Source organism: Cupressus sempervirens, chromosome 8, assembly GCF_028749045.1.
Source record: "Cupressus sempervirens isolate cs-2001-9-10 chromosome 8, ASM2874904v1, whole genome shotgun sequence".
NCBI classification, from domain to species: Eukaryota; Viridiplantae; Streptophyta; class Pinopsida; order Cupressales; family Cupressaceae; genus Cupressus; species Cupressus sempervirens.
The window spans coordinates 346,956,898-346,970,056 of NC_143125.1; the positions used below are offsets into that span (position 1 = coordinate 346,956,898).

General features: G+C 34.9%; 1 protein-coding gene across 2 annotated transcripts in view; it reads left to right on the forward strand.

The window, feature by feature from the left end:
• The window catches only part of LOC149542756 (Mitochondrial glycoprotein family protein), a 54,775-nt gene extending 48,288 nt beyond the window's left edge, over positions 1-6,487 (forward strand). The window contains exons 3-5 of one of the 2 annotated variants that reach the window (XM_089797647.1): positions 5,342-5,394; positions 5,790-5,860; positions 6,253-6,487. In XM_089797647.1, the coding sequence (XP_089653773.1) occupies positions 5,342-5,394; positions 5,790-5,860; positions 6,253-6,291 (163 nt within the window). In that variant the 3' untranslated portion in view covers positions 6,292-6,487. Of the gene's footprint in view, positions 1-5,341; positions 5,761-5,789; positions 5,861-6,252 lie in introns of those variants that run through there. The other variant, XM_089797646.1, reaches the window with a different exon arrangement.
• Positions 6,488-13,159: the final 6,672 nt, after the last annotated feature.

Sequence of the window (13,159 nt, forward strand, 5' to 3'; positions counted from 1 at the left end):
CTTTGAGAATATCATGACAGAATTAGCTGGGATCTTACATTGGGAGACATACTTGAGGGGATTTCTCTCCTCTTTGATGATAGTTTTAATATTGGGATGCTACATTGGGAGACATAGATGAGGGGGGGGACTTTTCTCCTCTTTGATGATAGTTTAAACACAATTGTTGATATATTGTCTTTGAAATTGACATTGACGAGTTTCCTCCCTCATTTGATTTGTCACATTTCTTGATTGAGTTTGATCATGATTATATGGTGGATTATTCAAGCTTGGAGACTCCTTAGTTTTCGGAGATTTCTATTTGGAGAGTTCCTCTTCCTTTTAGTAGGACATGGAGTGGTTTCCTCATCATTCAGTGGACTTAGGGGAGGTGTTGCTTGTAGGCATTGGATCATCTTTTATTTCCAAGCATTCTTCATTGACATTAGAGCTTCTTTATTATGGGGGGTATCTTGTCTTTCTTTTTCTTCTTACGGAGGGATTCTTGATTGTATATACATGATATATGTAGTCTTGGGGGTTACAATTAAGTCCTCCATGCATCATCTTGTGTTTCTTCTCTCTTTTGGAGAGGAGTTTTCTCCCACGGGGATTTCTCCTTTTCTTTGCTTGTGAGAGATTGCATTGCATTGCATTTGCATTGTACATGGGTACCTAATATGGCTTTGTTGTTAGGACTCATATTGCATCTTGCTTTCATATTGCATAATAATCTTCTCCCTAAGTTGCACTTAAGATGGGTTAGTGCATTTAATAATTTTGGTAGATGGTGTTGATTATCGACTAGCTCTCCCTTCTTTTTATTATTATTTTAGGTTAGAACTTTTGATTGGAGCAATCAACTAGTGGGGTCACATTAAGGGGGGACCCCATCCTGGAGATTTTTTTTGGGCTGTCGAGGCATCAACGCCTCCTAGATGCATCCATCTTTATACCGCCTCACTACACACCTTACCTCTCCAAGACTATGTGGCTGCCGAGGCATTGGTGCCTCCTAGATAAACCTATATTTCTAATGCCACTCTACTCTCCTTATCTCTCCTGGCCTAAGCCACCTTATGGCTCCCTTCTCCATTGAGCTAGATCTCCTTTATATCTCCCAAGGTGTGCGGCACCCCTTTTTCTCTCCTCCCAGCAGCTGAACAGCCAGCTGCACGTGCGTGTGCGCACCATCTGTGCGGCATCATCCTTGTGGCAACACCCGAACGTCGGTGTCCATGACAAACGTGATCCGTTGGTCAGAGCCCAATCACATAAAATCATCGGCATCTCGGCAGTGAGTGGGATTTGAACATGCAACTGTCCTATCAACAGGACGTTTGACCACTGTCCCGCTGCGAGGTGATCTCTGACCAGCTCTCCCTCCTTGCTTCTATAAGCAAGATTTTTTACATTATTGTTTGAATCTCATAATTAATTCATCTTATTGTGGTGAAAGAACATTTGTTTCTCTTGTATTGGGAAAGTTTCTGTTTGGAGATTTGTCATGCCCCATCTATATCACAGCCCTCGTAAATTAAATTTCAGCCATAATAGTAAATAAGTGAAGAGAGCCAGCTAGGGTTAGGGTCAACTAATTCTTAAGGGTAAATTAAATTAAATTAATATCATGTCCGGCCAACCAAGTAAATTAATTAAACATGGCAAAGGGCATTTTGTGAAGAGTTGCATTGCTTAGAGATGCCCTCCATCGAAAGATATAAAGTGGATACATTTCATTTGAGAAATGGACAAGGAATATCTTTATATTCATTAGCAGACAATAAACAGATCTTGTCAAGATATATAGGCAGATCTGAAAGATGATAGCAGACCTATATGATGAATAAGAGCAGATCTACAGCAGTCTAGAACAGAGTTTGTGTGGGGGAGTGATGGAAGAAATATTCGAAATTTAAGCAGAATTAGAACAGAAAATAGAAAAAGTGTTTGGGAATGAATATGCAGAGAAATGCAGAGATAATACCCAGGGACATCGTATTATGAGCCAACAGCGATTTACTTGAACAGCAGTGATGGACATTTAAGTAGTAATCATTATCTTTACAACATGGATAAATCCAACTAAGCAAAGTAAGTGATTAAGGGAAACAATTAATATGCATAATGTGCAGCGATTGTAGAAGAGCCACGATTATAATGAAAAGAGCTAATTAACAAAGGATATGCCCATTTAAAGAGTTATCTCCCGTCAATGAGAGATGAACCTACATAAAGGAGAAGACTCCCTTGGGAGGTTGTAACAAATGAAGGATCAAACACTGATCCATAAGAGCAGATCAGTTCTTCAGATATTACAATCATGCACAGAGGTGGATCAGACCAGAGATTACTAATTATTGCAGGCTTTCTCATTCCTCTTCAACGGTGGTCTGCATGAGATGTATGCTTAGTATGTATGAAGACTTTCTCTAACATATTAGTTTTTGTTGCTAACCATTCTAGATTCTTAATTGATTCATTTACTTTTCTATGGATTTCTAACAGGGTACATCCCTTCATATAGACGTCAAGGGCCATGTGAAGCCAAGAGTGAAGATGTTGGCTCTTGGGCCTAGGCTAGAGTTCAATGGTATATATAATCCTCAATAGGTAGACTTCCTCATATCACCTCTTGGACTCAGGGTAGAGGATTAATGGACTATGGACTCCTTACTAGGTACAACTTGTCATATGAATGTCAAGAGCCACATGAGGCCAAGAGGAATGATATTTGCTCTTCGACCAAGGGTAGAGGATGAGCGGATTATGGGCACCTTACTAGGTACACATCATATGGATGGGAAGAGCCACATGAGGCCAAAAGGGATGGTTTTTGCACCTCGACCTAAGGTAGAGGGTTAGTGGACTATGTATTACTTACTAGGTACACCCTCTTGATGAAAAGGCCACATGATGACAAGAGGGACGATAGCGACTCTTGAACCTAGGGTAGAGGATCAATGGATTATGCATTGTTTTCAAACTCAGACTCGAAGAGTACTTGACAAGCCCCAAATTTTTGATTGGTAGAAATTCGACAAGTTAGAAAGTACAAAAAATTAAATATCTTAAAGAACATATGTTTTCTTTGCAAAATTAAATTACTAAATCTTTTTGAAATAAAAAATTGACACCTCAAAACAAAATGCATGATTTTATAACAAAAAAAAAAAACGTGAAACCAACATTTTACTTGCATTGGCAATTTTATCCATGTTCTTGTGCTTATATACGTGTGAGAGTCAAATTTGCAAAGCAAAAACCTAGAGTACTCAACAACTTAGAGAGTAATTGTAGAGTTTGCAAACTCTGGGATTATGGACACTTCACTAGGTTCACCCCCTCACATGGATGGCAAGAGCTACATGAGGCCAAGAGGGCTGGTATATGCTTTTGGGTGTAGAGTAGAGGGTTAATGGATTATGAATTCCTCATTGGGTACACCCTCTCATGTGAATTACAGGAGTCACATGAGGCCAAGATGGACAATGTCATCTCCTAGGTGTAGGGTAGAAGATCAAAGGATTATGAACACCTCACTAGGTTCACCCCTGATATGGATGCAAAGTGCCACACAAGGCCAAGAGGGACAATATCTACTCTTGGCCTAGGGTAGAGGGTTAGTGGACCATGAATTACCTATTAGGTACACCCTTGCATATGTATAGCAAGAGCCATATGATGGATAAGAGGGACAATATCCGCTCTTCGGCCTAGGGTAGAGGATTGATTGGATATGGACTCCTGACTAGGTGCACCCCATCATATGGATGTCAAGAGCCATGTGATGCCAAGACGGATGATATCCTCTCTTGGGCCTAGGGTAGAGGATTATAAATGGTTATAGAATTCCTCATTTAGTACAACCCCCTCTTATGGATGACAAGGAGCCACATGATGGCTAAGTGGAATGATATCCACTCTTGGGCCTAGGGTAAAGGATTATAAAGGGTTGTTTAAGGTCCCATATATGCGCCTTATGCTAGCTCTCCAATGGTTGAACTCCATTCTTAAATTAAATATATCATATGATTAAGTTAATGTTCCTGGTCCTAGTTGAGATGATCTATGCTTTTAATGTCTCTAATATGGAAGATGTATTCCTGAAGATTATGTTCTAGTGATTTTTTAACACATTGCAACATCTCAACAAGGATTATGTATTCTATTCTACTTGGAACTTGCGATTTAGGGCACAAACTAGGACATTTGAAAAAGGGGACATTCATGAGATTCTACTTATGGCTGGTCGACACCAACATCATCGATAATGAATATGTTTCCTTTCAAATACTTGCTGCAGTGTGTGTATGTGTTATAAGCTGATCAAAGGTTCTTGAGAACCCCTTTTATCCTGGTCACCTTTTTACTATACCATGCTACTTATGCTATTAAATGGTACTCTTATAGTTGTATCGCCAATTTCAAATTCAAAGAAAAATTAGAGCTTCCTGACATTTGTCTCCTTTTATCTTCACCACCAATCCAAGGTGAATTTGCAATGGACCAAATGTGTTAGGGGTTAACCAAAATATGGAGAATTGTTTGTACAAAAGTTAATGAACAACCTGTTATCAAATGATCACTAACAAAACAATAACTAGATCTTAGAGATATTTTACTTAAAATCTCTTGCACACTTGATCATGAATTGAAAAACAAGTGATGATCACATTACAAAAAACAAAAAATCTAATAGAATAATAACAAATCTCAAATAGACAATTAAATAAGATCAACTTCTTGTGAGCAAACATAAATCAATTATGCTCTTTATAAATAGGAAAATCTATATTCTCTTAGCATGTATTTAAAAAATTGTTTTTGACTTGCATCTATCAACAAATGTTGAAAAACATTTGATCAAAAATCATTGGTATCATTGATATATTTTTCACTTTCTACTCTAGTTTTAAGTTATAAATATCCAAGAGATTTTAGATCATGAATCTTTTATTGAAAACATACAAACATAATTACAAAATTTTGCAACATTTTAACCTAACACAAAATAATAAACCATTCTTTGACAATGTACAATTGTTTTTCTAGCCATTTTCTCTGATCAATCAGGTTTGATTTTCTTAGAGGTTCACCATTCCAACATTCTTGGGGATGTCATTGTTCAGTTTATAGATTTAATGTTTTTTCTGAACTGCATGGAATTTTGAGCACATTTAAATTTATCACAAATTATATTATTGAGCATTGTACTAGTAGTCTTTTATATGATTTTGTCAAGTTTGATTTCATGTTCATTTTTGTTGGCTCATTTAAATATTTTGTTCAATGCGATTTTCTCACTAGCTCTATATGCAGTACTCATAATGGACATTTTTTGGGGTATGTTGTGCAGTAGCTTGGACTATGATCTACAAGGCGCTTTTAAAGAATCCCTAAAAGTTCGGGGTATTAATAATGACCTTGCCAATTTTCTCATTGTTTATTTACATAATAAAGAGCAACGACAATATGTGCATTGGTTGCATTATTTAGTTTCTATAATTAAGAAGGGAATGGAAAGTGACTAGTTTATCACATTATGCTTTTCTAATACTATTATTTTCTATCATTTTTTATTCATTTACTACTCTATTGTCTTCTACTAGACCTATAATATATCTACATTATGTAGGATAATGAAAATTAAGATTAGTTATTAGTCATTTGGTAGTTTTAGATTTCAATTTCTAGTATATGACATTTTCTAGTCTTTATATGTACAATATTTATTCACAAATTTTAATGGAGATACTTGGAAAGCTCTCTCTTCAATGTTTTGAATTCGTTGAATTTGTATCAAGGCACTTATGATGAATCCTTGGTTGTTGGAATATGGAGATGTGGAATTTTTTTTCTAGAGATAAAGAACGAGGTAAGTTGTAAAAGTTGACTATTGGCTGTAAGGGTTTTTCAAATTATTTTCTTGTTTGTACTTGTTGTTTTCTTGTTCTCTTGAAGATCATCTTTTGTTAGCCTTGCAAGGTTTTAATGTAAGCTTATATGATATCACTTTGATTCTCAATCATTTTAACAAAGGATTGTGGTGTTAAGTCTCTATCAGTGAACACATGTTTGCTTTTGTTTTGTTTTCCACATACTAGTTTCTATATCAATTATGAATCTATTTACTGATACAAAGTATTGTTGTAGATGTTCATACTGTCATTGAACCCCAAAAATTGACAACACTACAATGTTTTTTTGTTATCTTGATATTTTATTTATAAAAATATACTTGTAACCATTGTCACCATCTATTGTAAGATGGATTGCAAAGATCACAGGATCATCGAGTTTTCTTAATGGCGCTACCATGCTATGGACTAAAGAAGATGATTAGGTATGATTGTATTTTTATGGAATGTCCAAGTGCTCTAGTAAGCATGGGGTTCAACACCATAGTCAATAAATGGAGTTGTAGCTATAATCAAGCAAACAGAACCAAACTATTTGATATTTTATAGTCTATATGGAGTATTAAGGGTATTTTGTTATTTTATAGGGAGTTATAAGATTACTTTGTGAGAACTATGGCTAATCCTTTTTTTGTTGATACACATTATCAGTTGAGCCCTATGTCGAACAAGTATCTCCTTTGATTTGTTTATGTATTCTGCATCAACAGATCTACTTTGTATAAATATGACATTTTTATCATTACATGTTCAAATTGACAAAATAAAAGAAGCTAATCAAATAGAAAAAGATTGGAGCTATTCTAACACACTTTATATCATCTTATATAATCTTATAAGGGCTTTGTTGGGTGTTGTCTTTTGAAGTATTCCAAAATCATCTTGTTTGTATTTGGAGAGTATATGAATACTTGATAAGTTGGCCTCCTTTGCTGTTGTCAATTTGGTACAATCAAAATTGTGTTCCTATTTTTGTCACCATTGTCATACATGCATATCTTGTTTTGGTCTATATCTTTGTTCTTTATGTGATCATCATATTTTTATGTTTTGTCTCATTGTTTTTAGAAGAAAGTGCCTGAAACACTATTATGTGTTGCAATTCCCTTGTTTGAACTAGTCCTAAGGAGATAGTAGATGCTTCTTTACACACTACAATTGTGTTACCTTTCATGGAAATTAAGCTAGATAGTCCAAATAAGGCTATGCTGAGTGTTGTTGACGCTCTTGTTGGTGATCATGATGTTGTTGTTAATGCCAAGGATGTCGGTGATGATGATGTTGTGATAATAATATTTTTGATTAAGTGAAAAACATGTTTTGAAGGGGCCTCAAGACCTTATCCAAAGTAGGTTTGACAGGGACTTGAAACCTTGTAGCTAAAGATATTCAAGTCTACTCACATAGAAGAGACGAGACAAAATAGGATGGGCCAAAACCAAGAAAAGGGGACAAGCCAACAAGCTCCCCTCATCAAGACGAGATGTTGCTTGAAAAGAAAAAATGCCCAACCAATCTGCAACCCAAACCGACCAAACAGAACTAAGATTTACCCTTGAACTTACCCTTGTGGAAACAAAGGGTCATATCAAAAGAGGATTGAGCAGATTTAGATTTCTTGGATTTTATTTTAATCCATCCCTCCCACCCTAGCTACAACATCCTGCAAAGAAATCGAATCCGACATTGAACTTCTTGTAGCCTAGGAGGGAAGACAAGATCCCGAGGAAGGGCCAACATAGGTAGCGGGAACAAAGAAATTAGAGAAGGCGAGACATGTCCTTCATACACCTATGAACATAAAATTGATCCAGCTTAAGGACCAAAATTATGGACAATCACAAGGGGACTACTAACAACTAAACCTTGATCAACATCAGACACACGAGGGACAATAATCGTAACTCCAACAACCAGACCCCTACTAGAGCTAGGATAATTATCAATTCCATGAACGTCTACTAGAGGCAAAGTATCAGCAACATTCAAAGAGTCCAAGGCAACAACATAAGATACTAGGACATCCTCCTAATTGCTTGGGAGATGCTCCTCTGGAAGAATTCTTGTAAATTATATAATGTTGAAATGTGACATTTTTCCACCAAGAAGTAGAGGTAATCTTCTTTGATTTCTCAATGTCACATTTAGCCACCACATGCCTAGTTTTAGAACACTGCTGACATTTGAAAGGAATTCCTTCATAATCCAAAAATAGTGTCCAAGACTAGTTAAGAATTTCTTCATAATGTTTTCAGTGACGAGAAGATTGATCATGCTCTTATTTAGATTGTTATGTGCTTCTTCAGATTGTTATAAAATTTGTTTATATAAGTGGGCCTTTGTTGGTATGTGTATGGCAAATTTGAGTGTAGACATCATAGATATGCATAATGTATGCTTAGAATGTTACACAAATTTGTTGAATCTAGGTTTTTTCATATTTCGTCTAAGTTGTTTGTATTTGATTTGGACACCATTATGTCTTGAATATTGCAAAGTTTAGGAAGTGCCATGGAGACAAGTCACAAGATTATCTTTCTAGTTTGATTTTTATTTTTGAGATTTTAGGTCAATATAATTTTCGACATTGTAGGTAGATATGAGATGACTTTGCATAATCATAATTTGGAGTGAGCACCAATGATGAGTGACTCTTTCATGGTGAATTGTACATTGATTATTATTCATTGGAGAATGTATGTTGATCTTTTTGAGTGACGGTTTGTGAGAGGACTCAAATCATTATATTTGGATTGACACTATTTTTTTGTTAGAGCAGTTTATTCATTTCTTTTGTTGATATGGACGTTCATTTATTGAGTTTGAGAGATTTGTGGAATATGATGGATTCCCATTTTTATAGTGTAGTAGCATAAGTTTCAGAGTTCTTTGGATTGGCACAACTTATCGTGGTACACCATGTATTCCATGAAGTGATATCATCAAGATTTTATGTTTTTTAGAGATAGGTGGCTCATTGGAGACTTCAAAGCTAATAGACTAATGGACATGTAATGTAGTCAAGAAAATTCAACGAATACTTATAGATTTGCAAATACTTTGCCAATTTCACCAAAAAACATTGAAACTAGTCACCTTGTGTTGCATTGAAATAATTACAAGTTTAATACACTTCATAAAAAAAATACTAAAGATAGATTTGTTGATATCAACTAGCACATGGATATGTCGAGAACTGATTTATTAGAACAACTCAATATAGCTTCATGCATCAAGAATATCCAATTTCGCTTGATGAACTAGCTAGTTAATATTCAATAAAAGAACATCATAACAAATGAAACTCTATGTAACACCAAAGAGATCAATTGTCTAATATTTAAGACAAAATAATTAGGTGTGAGATCTAATTCACAACATTAGCAATTGAATTGGTTTTCAACATCCAAATTCTACTTAAAATTCATAAAATGTCATTCAATCAACTTTGAACACCACAAGCTGAAGTACTTTATCCAAATGGGAATGCTAACATATAGATTTAATTGCAAACTCAATTACGTCAACATACTCATGTGATACATTAGTAAGACTAAAAAATGATAACAAATTACAAAAATTATGTTTGAACTCTTCTACACATGAATAATAACTATATTGAAAAGAAATAAAATAACTAACCAATATTATGGACTTTCCCTTAGCCCAAAAGAAATCCTTGGATGAGAATGCCTTCTTCTATAAAAGGGTCCCCATCTCCTAATCATGGAAAGTTTATGGATTTTTGCCCATTAACATTCTCCAATGGATTTTCATCCATTGAAGTAGTTTGCAAATTTGCAACTATTATTGAAGACATAATAATTAACATAACTGCAAATGACCCGGACAACCATATTTGTAACCATAAAAAATCCAATGCCTATTGGGATTGTTAATGTATAGATTAGTTATACGTAAATTATAAAGATTTTATTAATGAATCTTGTGAATATTTATGTTATTATTTATGGTTAGATATTCAAATATAGACTGATTGGCACGTGTGCATGCGCACACACACACGCACGCACACACACACACACACACATGCACACACATGCACACGCACGCGCGCGCGCGTGCACATACACGCACAGACACATGCGCGCACACACACACACATGCACGCACACAGAGGTACACACATTTAAATTGCAATTGTATTTGAACAAAACCAATGTAATCAATAGTCTTGATTATCTTTATGTCGATTCATTATTGTATCATTGGTATTGAAAAGGTATTGGGGGTGATATTGTGTCACACCCAATAGATGTGACTCAAGCATGAGTCATGCCTATCGGTCGTGACCCTTTGTTTGCCCTCTTGCATATATAACTTAATCCCCACTGATTGTCAAGCACAACGAACACACAAATAAACATGTCTTCAGTGCCTTCAGTGTATTCAATATAGATATTTCTTCTCTACATTCCTTGATAACAATGCAGTATTATATATCATTTCTTATCTTGAGGATAATTTAGAATATTATTTCACTTACAGTCTGATACACTAACATGGTATTGGAGTAGGTTTAAAGAAGTAATCCTAAAATCAAACTTTAATCAAATATTATTCAAAAATAGCGAATGACATGAGGTTGGAAGATAGATTAGAAGGTGATTTAGATTTTGTAGGTTGGATATTACGATTGAAACTCATACTGAAAGAAGATGGCCTAAATAAGTTTATTGAAAATTCTGACCCACCACCTAAAGGAAATGATGAACTGGAAAAATGGGAGAGTGACAACAATAAAGCTATGAAACTTATTGTGGACATTGTTAAAACTCATCTAATTCCTGTAATCTTAGAACTAGACACTGCACATGAGATGTACACTGCTATTGGAAATATGTTTGAGATAAATAATGTTGTTCAGATTATTACATTAAAGGACATAATGTCAAATATTAAAATAAATAAAGGAGAGAAAATTTTCTCATACTTTATGAGAATAATTGAACTTTGAAATCAACTCTCTTCCATAGGACACATCTGTAATGGAAAGGAGTTAACAATAATGGCTCTAAAAGGCCTTCCATCATCACAAGATACTTTCAGATAAGGGGTATGCTCTCGGTCAAAACTTCCTAAATTTGAAAGACTTAAAGCTGACTGTATACAAGAAGAGTGTATGCAAGTAGCTTGAGGTCAAAATGTTTTGTCCTTAAACAAAGATTTACAAGTTCTCTCTACACAAGTAAATAAGAAGAAAAGAAAATTCAAAGGAAAGAGAAAGCAACCCGACTTCTCTAAAATGCAATGCTTTGGATGTGATAAAATTGGACATCCAACATCTAGATGTCTTGATTGAATTAACCCACAAGCTTCCTTTGCAACCACTCACAACTCAAATGGAAATTTTGAACACAATGTTTTCTATTCAACTCTCTCTAGTGAAGCATCAACCAGATCAAGTACTTGGGTAATTGACAACAAAGCCTCTTGACATATTATAGGTTTTAAAGAACAACTGGACTCTATCAAGGAAGACTATGTTGACGAAGTAACCATTGGAGATGATACAAGCTATCCTCTAATGGGAATAAGAAAATGTACTATTCATCTGAAATCAGGGAAAACAATTGAACTTACAAAGGTACTATATGTACCCGGTATAAAAAGAAACTTGCTTTCAATCTCTGCTCTTGAAGATGAAGGATTCAAAGTTAAATTTATGGAAGGAAAGGTCTTAGCTTGGCCTAAGAACTCTAACATAAAAAATGCATAGAAGATTGGCTCCAGACATGGATGTCTTTACCAAATTAACTCTCTCATTCATTCAGCTCTACTTCATGATTCTTTCGAAGAAAATGAAATCTAGCACAGGAGACTAGTTCATCTTCATTTTCGAGGATTACCTTCTCTAGGAAAAATGGTAATGGGTCTACCTAAACTTCATCTGTACCATGAAGGAACTTGTAAAGGTTGTGCCGTGGGGAAGAATATTAAAACTACATTTCAAAATAGTCAAACCAAATCCAAAGAAGTCCTAGAACTTATTCACTCAGAGTTATGTGGTCCTATGTTAGTTCCTTCACTAGGAGGTTTCTATACTATATCATATTTTAAAATGATTTTTCTAGGAAGATTTGGATCTATTTTCTTAAAAGTAAAGAATTTGAAGAAATCCTAACGAAATTTAAAGAGTTTAAAGCCCTTGTAGAAAATCTATCTGGAAAGAAATAGAAGTCTTAAGAACAGACAATGGTAAAGAGTACATTTATGATATCTTTATAAATTACTGTAAAACTGTTGGGATCAAGAGGGAGTGTTCAGTTCCCTATAATCCTCAACAGAATGGAATAATTGAGAGAAATAATAGATCCATAGTTGAATCTGCTAAAGCAATGCTTTATGATCAAAATCTTGAAACTTATCTTTGGGGAGAAGCCTCAAATACTATTGTTTTCCTTCAAAATAGATGTCCACACTCTCATCTTGAACTCAAGATCCCTGAAGAGGCATTTACCAAGAAGAAACCTGATCTTAAATACCTAAGAATTTTTGGTTTCCCTCTCTATGTACACATTCCTAAAGAGAAGAGAATCAAACTAGAGCCCTCAAGAAAGAAAGGAATCTTTGTAGGTCACAGTGAAACTTCCAAAGCTTATCGTATCTATATCCCTGGAAAAAGAAATACTGAACTAAGATGAGATGTAATATTTGATGAAGATTTTGCCTTCAAAAGATCTAAGGATGAAAATGAATCAAATTCAGAAGAACCCTAGAAGAAACTCTAGAAGAACAAAACTCTAATAATGAGAGGGAGTTTCTAATGGAGGAAGATTAATCAATTGAACCCATGGACATTACTCACACTTCTGAGGAAAAGAAAAGACCACTATAGGCCAGAAAGCTAATTGAAGAGAACAATTCCATTCCCTTAGATTTCATTAGGGAAAGAAAACGTCCTAACATATACTCAAGTTACGTTGCATTAATGAGTGAATCTCCAAATCTGAACCATCTGATGTAAAAGAAGAAATAAAACATCAAAATTGGAAACATACCATGACAGAAGAATATAACCCCATACTTAAAAATGATGTTTGGTATATTGTTCCTAGACTAAAAAATAAATTAGTTGTCTCCTCAAAATGGCTATTTAAAATTAAACATGTTGCAGATGGAAGTATCAACAAATACAAAGCAAGGTTTGTAGCAAGTGGATTTTCTTAAAAGGAAGGAATAGACTATGAGGAAACTTTTCCTTTAGTAGCCAGATATACTTTAGTCAGAACTGT